This window comes from Anabrus simplex, chromosome 6 (genome assembly GCF_040414725.1).
Source record: "Anabrus simplex isolate iqAnaSimp1 chromosome 6, ASM4041472v1, whole genome shotgun sequence".
NCBI classification, from domain to species: Eukaryota; Metazoa; Arthropoda; class Insecta; order Orthoptera; family Tettigoniidae; genus Anabrus; species Anabrus simplex.
In genome coordinates this window covers 96786445-96799204 of record NC_090270.1, presented here as the reverse complement: position 1 = coordinate 96799204, position 12760 = coordinate 96786445, and the positions used below count along the sequence as shown (strand labels likewise).

At 38.8% G+C, this 12760-nt stretch overlaps 1 protein-coding gene across 1 annotated transcript in view; it reads left to right on the top strand.

Annotated features, from left to right (window-relative positions):
• The window catches only part of PIG-Q (phosphatidylinositol glycan anchor biosynthesis class Q), a 33191-nt gene that overhangs the window by 11282 nt on the left and 9149 nt on the right, over nucleotides 1–12760 (top strand). Inside the window, exon 3 of the mRNA XM_067149783.2 lies at nucleotides 8602–8746. Within this exon, the coding sequence (XP_067005884.2) occupies nucleotides 8602–8746 (145 nt within the window). The remainder of the gene's footprint in view (nucleotides 1–8601; nucleotides 8747–12760) is intronic.

The following is a 12760-nucleotide window of genomic DNA, read 5'->3' as shown; positions in this document are numbered from 1 at the left end:
CATTTGGTATAAGTGAAGTAAGGAATCTTCCCCATCATTTCACAATATACTATGTACGAGTTCACAAGTGTTATTTCTATGAAGCCATAAAACAACTGATGCCACCATTTCTTCAACTTATGATCATCTTGTACATTGATCTCAGCCTGTCATCTTTGCTAACCATTAGTTCATTGTAATTTTTCACAACTGTTGGCACTTCCACTTCTATTTTTGACCATACTTCATTGTTCTTGTAACTACACACGTCTCAGTGCCATGGTAATTTGAAAGTAAATGGACACTGCAGTTATCTTTCCACTTTACAGAAAGAAGACCCTGGTCTGTTATTCAGTAATCAAAATCCTCTCTCTTCAAATCTTTATTTATCCTTGGCAAGAGCTGGAAGGCCTTGTCTTGTAGATCGCACTGTCCCACATGCAAATATGCCTTCAGACTTCAAACTTTCAAAAAGTGGCACAGAGGAGAAATAGTTATCCATTACTACAACGTAGTTTTACCCCATACTGATGACATCAGATTTTTCACCACTGACCCCCCAAGCTCGAAATCAGTTTTTACACTGTTGTCACTTTTCTTACCTTGGTACATATCAAGCTCATTCATATATATCCGGCCATATCTGATCAACACCCGAGTTTATAGCCTTTTTTTATTGGTTTCATAGGGTTGTATTGTTTGATGGATGAACGTCCTTTGAATAAAATCATACTTTTGTCTATAGATTGAAACTGATCTGCTTTTCCGAGCCTCTGGAAATTATTAAGAGCAACTATCAGTGGCCGAATTTTGTATAATTTGTCCTTGTCATGGGGAATGGTATCGTCATGTATATGAATATTGGCCAAAATTTGAAAATACCGGTCATGATTCATTGTCTCCCGTTACGACGGATACACCAAGATCTGGTTCATTAGACCAGTAATCTTGAATCCTTGGCACACGGTGGTAGCCAAGAAAGAATTGTAGGCCTAAAAATGAATAGATTTCATCTGACCTTATAGGAGGAATAGTCTTTTGTTTTTGTTGAGCAAATTACTCTGGAAACAAATATGAGCCACAGTGTCCTCTCCCAGGTACTGGTTGAAATAATCGGTTGGTAACATCAAACATTTCAAAGGACACACCTTTACTGAGAGAAAATATAGACACAGTCGTCATAGTGTTCCTCTTCAACCATCGTCTTCGTTCAACAACAGAATCACTGTCAGAACTGGAATTTTCTGCTTCAGGATCTGTCTCTGGAATAACAATGAGGTCTCCAATTGTTTGACGACACCTATCTCTACTATAATACCAATATAATGGTCCGTTATTGGACATTATAAATTTTCCAGCTAACTCATTCTTGGTTGCCTGCGTTTCGCCCTCGTGTGCTAAGTTAGGCTCGTCAGTTGGGACTTAGCACACCACCCAAGACGCAAGGCTAGTGCATACCGTGGAGGTTGCTGCTGCTGAGGTTATTTCATTCCTGTCCTTTGACAGGCGGGGCCGTCAGCTAAACTAGTAGCTCTTTGGCCTTTGATTGTTGATTTATTGATACTTTGGCTTTAAACGTGGTTGTATGTGTTGTACATACGTCATTATTTATTGTTGACTTGGCGCAGAGATCGCCGGACCAACAAGGGGAACCATCCCACGGAGAGGACCCGCACCCCCCCCCCCCCATAGTCTTCCCCCGCTAGACCCCGTTTATTGAATTCTTTCTTTGTACATTTATATTTACATATATTTACATTTGGTAATTGTTTCATTGAGTTTCTTCTTTGGTTAGAGTCTTTTAGTCCTTCTTGCTGATCATATTCACTACATATGCATCAATTTACAATAATTACATATCTAGCACAAGTTATATATTTTACACAATTTTTAAAGGTAAATTTGTTGTTTCGTGGAGCCTCTTGCTTGGCTATAGTTTTTAGGTCCATTTTGTTTTGTATTTGTAACATATGTATTAGGTAATACGATCCACTTTGTATTCACAAGATACATTATTTAATATTTATTTATACAGTGGTTTATACTGCTTAGTACATCTTTTGCAGGGTATGGTCTGTCTTGTCTTGGTGTTATTTGTTTGTTTATAAACATCTGTGGTAGTACTACTAGTCACATGTTTGTTTGGAATGTCATTCATAGTCGTGGTGGTCACTGTGTTAGTGGGTCAGTCAGTGTTGTCAACAATGCGGTAGTAGTAACTATGTGTTCATTGATGGTTTGGTCTCGTCTTGTGGCGGTTTATATTTTGAATTCTTATCTTTGCATAGGATGGAAATAAAATATTTTAGTAAATTAATAATAATAATAATAATAATAATAGTAATTTAATAATGATAATGATAATTATATTAACCAAGTGTTTATGTTGTCCGTTTAGATATTGTTATTGCTATCCAGGGAAGTAGTGATAGTTTTGATTAATAGCCATAATATGATAATAATAATAATATTTTGAAAAGCGATAATAATAGTAATGATCTTTTAGTAATAATAGTGGTGATTGTGATATTATTCATTTTCACGTATACAACCTGAAACATTTATTTGGTATATTCACTGAAATTTTTCACTATCTTTGGGATTACTAGAGATTTCACTTCACTTCACTTTCACTTGTTATCTGTGACAGCACTTGTGGTGCCTAAGTCGGCCGGTACACTATTCTGGTGATGTGTCACCGTGGTCAGGAGCATCCTTTCAATTATGATATGCGATTGTTGAGACTTTGTGGCGGTGACAGTGGGAAGGTGGTGGAAGTTAGGTGATGGGAGGTGGGAAAATATGGGAATTTTCTGGAGTGCGGTTGTCGTTTAGAATTGTGGTGGCTAGAGGTGACAGTGGTAGGGCCACTGCATAGGCTACTTGAAGCCACCAGCAGTGCCAATGCACTATGAGAGCTATGTCTCATTTTCAAAAATTGATGCCTGCCTGGCCATCAAATGATGTAGATATTGATTCCCATAGGGAACCTAAATAAATTTACTCATTCGGGACAAATATTTTAGGTTCCCTATGGGAATCAATATCTACATCATTTGATGGCCAGGCAGGCATCAATTTTTGAAAATGAGACATAGCTCTCATAGTGCATTGGCACTGCTGGTGGCTTCAAGTAGCCTATGCAGTGGCCTCCACGGTATGCACTAGCCTTGCGTCTTGGGTGGTGTGCTAAGTCCCAACTGACGAGCCTAACTTAGCACATGAGGGCGAAACGCAGGCAACCAAGAATGAGTTAGCTGGAAAATGTATAATGTCCAATAACGGACCATTATATTGGTATTATAAATTTACTCATTCGGGACAAATATTTTAGGTTCCCTATGGGAATCAATATCTACATCATTTGATGGCCAGGCAGGCATCAATTTTTGAAAATGAGACATAGCTCTCATAGTGCATTGGCACTGCTGGTGGCTTCAAGTAGCCTATGCAGTGGCCTCCACGGTATGCACTAGCCTTGCGTCTTGGGTGGTGTGCTAAGTCCCAACTGACGAGCCTAACTTAGCACACGAGGGCGAAACGCAGGCAACCAAGAATGAGTTAGCTGGAAAATGTATAATGTCCAATAACGGACCATTATATTGGTATTATAAATTTACTCATTCGGGACAAATATTTTAGGTTCCCTATGGGAATCAATATCTACATCATTTGATGGCCAGGCAGGCATCAATTTTTGAAAATGAGACATAGCTCTCATAGTGCATTGGCACTGCTGGTGGCTTCAAGTAGCCTATGCAGTGGCCTCCACGGTATGCACTAGCCTTGCATCTTGGGTGGTGTGCTAAGTCCCAACTGACGAGCCTAACTTAGCACACGAGGGCGAAACGCAGGCAACCAAGAATGAGTTAGCTGGAAAATTTATAATGTCCAATAACGGACCATTATATTGGTATTATAAATTTACTCATTCAGGACAAATATTTTAGGTTCCCTATGGGAATCAATATCTACATCACCTATCTCTACTATCGGTGTCACTGTCCGGGGATGGCTCCTTTTCAGTATCACCACTGAATTCACTGGAAGTGTCTATATCCTCAGGTATATTATCCAGCTCATATACTATGTCACTTACTTTGAGGCCTTTCCTGTAGACAGCCATAATGTTGAAAAGTAAGAATGAATTTTTGCTGCAGACTTCATAAGAATGGTAATCTATATCTAAACACTCAACTGCTGAAATAAAGCTAAAAAGTAATTTGCACTTGGCACTGATGCTATTTACCACAAATGGGATATCCAGCAACCAGCTTATGTAGTTAGCAAATTGCAAACATAACATCAACCACTAATTGTTGTCCGTGGAATCTGATGCGACTTTGAAGTTCCCAGTATTTTATAACACCGTAATTGCACAATGCTACATAAATAATACATTCATAAAGAAGAATTCGTCATTTTAGATATTAATTTAGCAGAAAAATGTCAGCTTAACCATTTGAGCAGTAGAAATGCTATTAGAAAACATGTGTTGTTCGCACTGCAGCATTCACCAAAATGGCTTCACCACTGTTGTGTTGTACCACAAATTTCAGTCAGATAGCTGCAGTATATTGTGTGTGATCAATGCTGCAATCTCTTATTGCATTCCCAAACTATTCCTAAAGACAGCTGAGAAGTCCCTTCCGGTTTCTAGGTAACGTGCAGTTACTGCAGCAATTTTTAGAAGGTGGTACTGTAACGTCCTGTCCATAAACAAAGGTTAAACTACAGCCCGAGCATTTGCCTCGTGTGAATATGGGAAATCATAGAAAACCATCTTCAGGGCTGCTGACAGTAGGGTTCGAACCCACTATCTCCTGGATGCAAGCTCACAGCTGCACACCCCTAACCGCATGGCCAACTTGCCCGGTCGTTATGTTAAAAAAAGCTGGCCAAAGAGAGAGTCATTCAATCCAGAACAGGCAAATTTTGTTCATCAACCACGTGTAAGTACTGACAAAATCTTGGATATACTGAATCATATGTCAGGGACTCTCTGTATTTCGTCAATAAGTTGTCAACCATAACCAGGCCGTGACCTTTCGATGTTATGCCCCTTTAAACAACAAGTAACAACAACAACAAGCGTCAACCATAACCCTTCAACTTAATGCACTTCTAGTGAGTTTCGATGTGGAGTCCTTGTTCACTAAAGAGCCAATTGACTCGATCATGTCTCTCATTGAGCATCTGTGCCCCAAGTACATTACTATGCTACTTCACCACTGCATGACTTCCAGCTATTTCATGTGAGGTGGGCAATTTTACGAACAGGCGGATGGGGTGGCTATGGGAAGTCCACTCTCACCGGTAGTGGCTTATTTCTTTATGGAGCATTTTTGAGGAGGAGGCGGCTATTGCTTCAGCGCCCGTTAAACCTATGATTTGGCGTAGGTATGTTGAGGACACATAGTATGGGCAAAGGTCCTGAGAAACTTCATCTATTTCTAAACCACCTAAATCAGCAACATCTTTCAATTAAATTCACTACGGAGATTGAGTTAGACAGATGCTTTCCATTCTTCGATGTTCTAGTAAGAAAGAAACCGGACGGCTCCTTAGGACATACCATCTATCACAAGCCTACCCACACAAATCGCTATCTTCATGCAGATTCTCACCACCATCCAGCCCTAAAACAGGACATTCTCACAACACTCACCACGAGGGTAACATGAATTCGTGAGCCATCATATATCCAAGAGGAGATGGACACACTCAGTCACGTTCAAGGGTAATGGTTACAACAATGTATAGATTCATAGAGTCCTGCATCCCAGAGGGACAACTAAGTAAAGTTCACAGAAAGAGGAAGTGAAAGGAACTGCATACCTGCCTTACATTCACAATACCACAAATCAAATTGCCAGGGCCCTCCACAAGCACAATATAAATACCGTGTTTGGCACAATCTCTAAAATTGCTCACAGTTCAGGTAAAAGCAAGGACAAATTGTTCCCACTATTGTTCCCTTGATTATACAAAATTCCCTGTAGCTGCGGCGAGGTGTACATTGGTCTAACATGCTGGTTCATTAGTACTCGTATCAAGGAACACCAGCGAAATTTCCTTCTTAACCAGCCAGGTAAGTCAGCAATATCTGAGCGCGCACTATCGTTGGATCATGATGTGTTCCAAGATGTTCGAACTCATACCCGTATTAAATACTACAGGTGTAGGATTATGTGGGAAGCTGTGGAAATAAGTAAAAATCCTAACAATTTCAACAGGGTCACTGACTATCAATTAAGTAATACGTGGTTGCCAGCCATTAAGGATTTGCATAGGTAGTTCTCTTCCCAGCCCGCTTGGTGGCCATGATTGCTCAGGTGTTGAAGTCTAAAAATGGTCTGACACCGTGATTAGCCAGTTCGAGTCCCGTTGGTTGAAAAGATTTTCACCATCAAACTGTTGGCTGGCAGGGTAGGGGAGGTGGTAATATACAATTTCTAATCACTAAATTGTATGCCAAATGCCTGGATTACATTCCAGACCTCTCTGCAGAGCTCATATGGTTTGAGGGCATATGACACTGTTGATGGTGATTCTTCCGACGGATTGGGATATTAAGCCCATGGGGCTATTCGACAGGAGTAGGCTATGTGCCAGCACCGGGTTTCACCCTCTCCCTTCCTACTGTCATATATTACCTGCCAACTTTACAAAACCAAAAATCAGGAGTTTTTGATAAGAAAATCAGGAGACACAATTGGTCAAATCTGCTTAATCTACATGTCTTGCACAATACAGGAGTACTATGGTATAACACTTATTGTCTAAAAACCCGACTGTTGCTATACGAGGCTACCATGCTAAAAATTGCATATCTCTATTCCCTCACAGGAAGTACGAGGTATGTGAATGACATGTTTGATCTCTGATAAGCCTTCCGAAAATAGTATGAACTCATGCTTCACACGTGTGAATCAGTCATGCATTTGGATGCCATTACTTAGCAAGTACATAGGTTAATATATTGCAACACGCGCCTGCGTGATTATGCGAATCGCAATGTTATTATTATCAAGTAATACACAAAAATTCACCAGAATAGTCTCCAAATGGCTTTTAAAATCTCTAGAAAAGTCACCAGTTGCTAACTTTGACATTCTGTCACTCAGTTACTAGAAAAGACTCCAAATCTAGTGACTAGTATCTAGAATCGACTAGACTGATGTGAACGAACACTAACATAGCACGCGAGAACGAGAGATTGACAATCGATATACACGTCGCAATAAACAGGTTTTAATAAACATTGGCACATTCGCGCGCATTTCACGTATGTTTCATTTGAAAGCGGCCAGTGAGCGAAGGACTATTGGCCACTGGCTTACAAAGCTGAAATAAGGGATTTGAAAATAAATGTTTGAAGTTCACATAAAATAAGCTAAAATCGGGAGAAATAATGGAATAATCGGGAGGCGAGAAAAATTATTGAAAATCGGGAGTCTCTCGCCTAAATTGGGAAGGTTGGCAGGTATGATCACGTCATTCATTTTATCTCGTTAACTCCTCTGATGAGGTTGACGTCAGGAAGGGCATCCGGTCATAAAAACCTGCCACGACAAATTTATCTCATCTTATACCTGAATCCTTAGAGAAAAGGGACAGGGCTTGGACAAATAACAAACAAACAAACAAACAAACAAACATTCTATTCCCTGTTCTTTCACTATTGTTATTTTGTTTCGGCATTTTCCAAATTCGTATGTTCTGCATCACCTGATGGTTCATCGCAGGCTTTGTTGAGTGTCATTGTTTCATGATGTGTGTACACCGGTTATGGCCCCACTCCCATACCATCCCATGTTATTATTGTCCTCTGTTTTTTTCCCACACACTTTCTTTCCATTATTCAGCTCTGTTCTGTCCTGGGTGTCTTTCATTGCATTTTATTTTATTATTTTCTGTTTACTTCTACCATGTTTGTCCCTGATTCATTTGATGGCCTCTCTATTACTTCTCACACACACGCGATATTACAGGAATATCTAACTGGAGCTTAATGGTGTCATTAGCTCCCGCTTGGAATGCTAGTGCTGTGCCAGCATGCAGGGAGCCATCTGGTGATGAATGAGCATAACACTTACAGTGGTCAATGCTAAAGTATTCTTAAATTTAAACCCTCATTATTGTAGAAGACTTCCGCATGAACAGTCAAGATTTTCTTCTGAAGACGCGGAGCAAAGTTCTCTGTGAAACTTAAAGAGTTTCATCTTGTTTTCTCGACATGATAAAGCCCAAAAGCCTATATCATGTTTACAAGTACAGGCTGTGAAAGCATTAATGTTCAAAGTAGTAACTGATAGGCCTTGAATGATTTGTGTGTGGTATTGCATGGTTGTTAATTTAATTCAATATGATGATCTCACTGTCCTTTTCCAGTTATGATATTTTATTCATTTTATTGACTCGTGACTGACCATTGGAACCTCCGGTACTTTTAGTGATGATATGATATCCTCATTCTATACATAAACTTGTAGGCCTACATGAATACAAATTTGCTCTCCCAGGTATCAATTACAACTATGTACTCTAGTAACATATGTAATTTTTATGTACAAACTTTAGTGAAGAATGTAACAGTAATGCTTTTCATTTTCTTTCTAGTGGTTGCACAACCATTACTGGAGTTCACATTTCAAATTTTCCTATGGTTTGGACAATTAGGACTTACATTCCAAGCTGCCATTCTAGCAGATCTTCTAGCAATTGCCAGTTTCCATGTCTATTGCATTTATGTATATGCTGCAAGGTTAGTAATTATGTAGTAATGTTAAACATAATAGTAATAATAGAAAAAACATGTATTGTACAAAGCTCATGAGAAGGTCTCTGAAAGTGCAGCGGTATGCGGGGGAGGATAGAACGTGCTGCACGAAGCATCTCTCCTCTCTTGATATGCTTCTCTCCAGGATCAGCAAAACTGCGAACATTCTTATATTATTTTTCAGGTACTGGGTAGCATTCGTACCGAGTTTGGTACACGCACTATAGATAGTTTCCTGTCTAGATTTAATTAAGTAGGGAAAGTGTAATTGTAATCACTTGGTATATATGAAAACTATAAAAGTATTTTGTTTCAGTATTACATAATTTTGATTATGTATTATAAAAATAAAAAAAATCACTCACCAGTCATAGGTCAGAGTGGTGGGTTTAAATAGCTTGTTTTTGCAGTGAACAACAAATACTTTTTTCAAGTTTTCTGTCGCAAACTGATGTTGATTGTCTCGGAACAATGCACAGTACCAGAAGGACCATTTAAATGAGTGTTGCCAACATTGCTTTTTCCAATAAATTTAGGTTTTAGATTATGATTCTTGTTTAAAGGGGCATAACATCTAGGTCATCAGCCCCTAATGTTACAATATGAAACAAAATATTATAATAATTACAATTTACCCACTGACTAGGATTTAAAAAAAATAATGCTGAAGAAAATGATGATAAATTTAAAATAAACAGTGGATCTAATTTGCAATGCCTTATTTTCTTATAAAATAGATTAAAATATACTAAATGGAATTAGGCAGTGTCTTTGAAATGAAATATATTTCATTCAAATTAAAAGTTTGAAAACACATTTAAAAAATACTAAAAAAGAGGCTGAAGTAGAGTAAATCTAGGTTGTATTTACTCTTCGTCAGTGGGCAAATTTTAACTTACAATAGGTAGTGGGAAATCTAGTCTTCTTTCATGCTTATGACATTGGATACCTATTTTGCTCTCTTTTCAATTAAAATTTTATGCAGTATGAGAGAGAGTTCAAATTTAATTCTTGACATTGGCAGTCACAACGCCATCAAAAGGCGTGCTGGAAAAGACCGGAACTGTGGGCGGCGCTGAGATGTAGGGGATTCCCTTAAAATCAAGGAAGCAAGGGATGCTTCAGTGAGTCCTTCTTTCATAGTGAAGTTTCACTTCTTCATCTGTCAAATGCACTTAAGTTTGTTATAGAGTTGTTGATTCCCCTTCTTTAATCATATAATTTTGGATACCAACGCAAAGATTAATATATATCAGTTGGGGAACAGTGTGTTGTTTGTACAATGGTTTCAAACCATGTACACCATTAATTTCTGATGTAATGTGATGAAATACTGCAATATAAGTAACACCAATCCATTTTAGAAGCTGGCAATATTTGCATTGCCCTGGCCAAATGTAGCTAAATGACTTTTTAGTCAGTAGAAACCCAAAAATAGAATGAGACCAAAGGGATAAATTTGTTTTTATTGATTCAGGCAGGACTGAGAAGAAACAAACTGTTGCCATATGACCTACCAAACAAAGTATTACAACAAATGGGTACTGTGAAAATATATCAAACATCCGTTTCTACTCCTGCTTCTTCCTCCATTTCTTCTATCGCAAGTGTTGAAAAAGACATGAATGAACCCGGACTACAAGGATATACTTAATTTTCATGTTGAAATACTATTTTCGTAACTCAACAAAGCTTAGCTACTTAAGAGCTCTGGCGCTGTACAAAACTGCGGTGAGTGTAATATTATGTTCAGTTTCTCATGCTTTGTGTTGGAGGTGAACATAATATTACAGCTCTAGCACTCTCGTGTGGATGCCAGTAAGCATGAAATTGCACATACTATTGCTAATAGCACTACGTCACTGTTCAGCGGAAGAATATCGATCTGTTCAAAGGAGTTTCCCTCGTAAATTTATTTGTTATTGTTTGTCATTCACTTGGCTTGTGTTCAGCTTCATTTGGACTGACATGGCTCAGAAACAGATAAAACAGTTATTAGAGAAAATTTTTAGATGAATCTGGTGACAGTGATATGTCTGCAAACAGCGACAGTGATTTCGCTCCTTCTCAGCAAATAATGCAGGTTCAGGTTGGTCAAATCTGTTTTCCTTTCCTTTGTGGACAGATTCTTCTTTCGCAAAATCTTTGAGATTATTCTATGAGTAGTATATTTGGGGTTATAATTCGTTTTACAGATTCTGTATCTGATGCAACAGAAGAGACAGTCCTCCCTTCTACTTCTGCCGGCACGCCCGCTCATTCCAGGATGGGCAACAGGTATTGCAGGTACAGGTGATAGTGAATGGACAGAGGTTGACCAGATTCCAGATATTATTATTATTATTATTATTATTATTATTATTATTATTATTATTGAATATCCAGGAAAGCATGGAGCCCTATTTCACAAGAGTACATTATGGCTGTAGTTTATAATCTTGAAATATTTTAAAACGAAAGATTCCAGATATTATGGTTTACACTGGACCTAGCAGGGTGGAACAAAACATCGGCCTAGACCAATCCTGTGAGCCAATCGATTGTTTTACGCACTTCATTGATACGGACGTGATGAAAGAGCAAACTAATTTATATGCAAGTCAACGACTAAATAAACTTTATTCGCAAAATAATATGCCCCAATTCGCGATTTAGGCAGTGGGGCAATGTCACTATTGCAGAGGTGAAAAGGTTTCTTGCAATTTTATTGCATATGTGTATTAGCCTGCATCTGACGATAGAGAATCATTGGAGCACAGATCCAGTTCTCAGTTGTAATTTTTGTCCCAATGTATTATCCAGGGACAGGTTTCTGAACATTCTATCCATTGTTTCACCTATCTGACAATACTAGTCAGAAGAAATCTGGCGAATTAGGATACGATGCTTTACGTAAACTTCGGCCTCTCCTGAGTAAATTAGTCGCTAAATTTCAAGAGACATATTACCCAGGAGAAGCCGTAACTATTGATGAAGGTATGTGCCCATTTAAGGGTTGGATATATTTCAAAGTTTATATGCCCCAGAAGCCAAATAAGTATGGTATCTAATTGTATATTCTGGCCGAGTTGTGCACAGGGTACATATGGAACTTTGAGGTGTACCACGGAAAGGATGCGGAACTTGATAACAGTGCCGCTGGTATTGTCAAACATTACTAGGTGATTTAGCCAACAAAGGTCACACTGTATATGTTGACCGATTCTACACCAGTGTACCTGTTGTACAAGACTTAGCAGAGATGAGTACAGGGGTAGTGGGCACTGTAGTGATGTCGAGGAAGGGACTTCCGAAGGCACTACTGGATGCTAAACTGAAGAAGGGTGACCAAATATTTCGCCACAAGAAAAATGTCCTTGCCTTATGGTGGAAGGACAAACAAGATGTTTGGATGCTAAGTAGCAGACACGCTGCCAGTATGAAAAACGTGAAGGCAAGACGGGACCAGGAAAAATCTAAACCTATTTCAATGAATGACTATAATCTGCATATAAGCATGGTGTTGACCTCTTCAACCAAAGTTTATCATATGGGGCGCTCGAGCATAAAACAGTGAAGTGGTGGAAAAAACTGGCCTTCCATCTCATTGTGAGGGCAATAGCGAATGTATTGTTCACAACAGTCTGACACCAAAACTCAACACCTCCCAGTTTGTTCAAGAAGTTTGCTCAAGATTAGTGCTGTCTGCAGACAATGAAGTTGAATCCAGCACCTCCAGTTCAAAGATAGCTCAGATCGCTCGAAAACATTTTCCAGATTGAGTTCCTCTTTCTGCAGGTAAAACAAAGGCACATAGAAGACGTATTGTTTGTAGTGACAAGGAAAAACTCGCACGAGCAAGGACAGGAGAAAAGACACTTCATATCATTGTACTGACTGTGACGTTGGACTTTGTGTCGCCCCTTGTTTCAAAATTTACCATACCGTAGTGCATTATGAGAAGTGACATTTTTGATTTTAAGTTCAAAATAATGTGTTATATCAATTAAATGATTATTG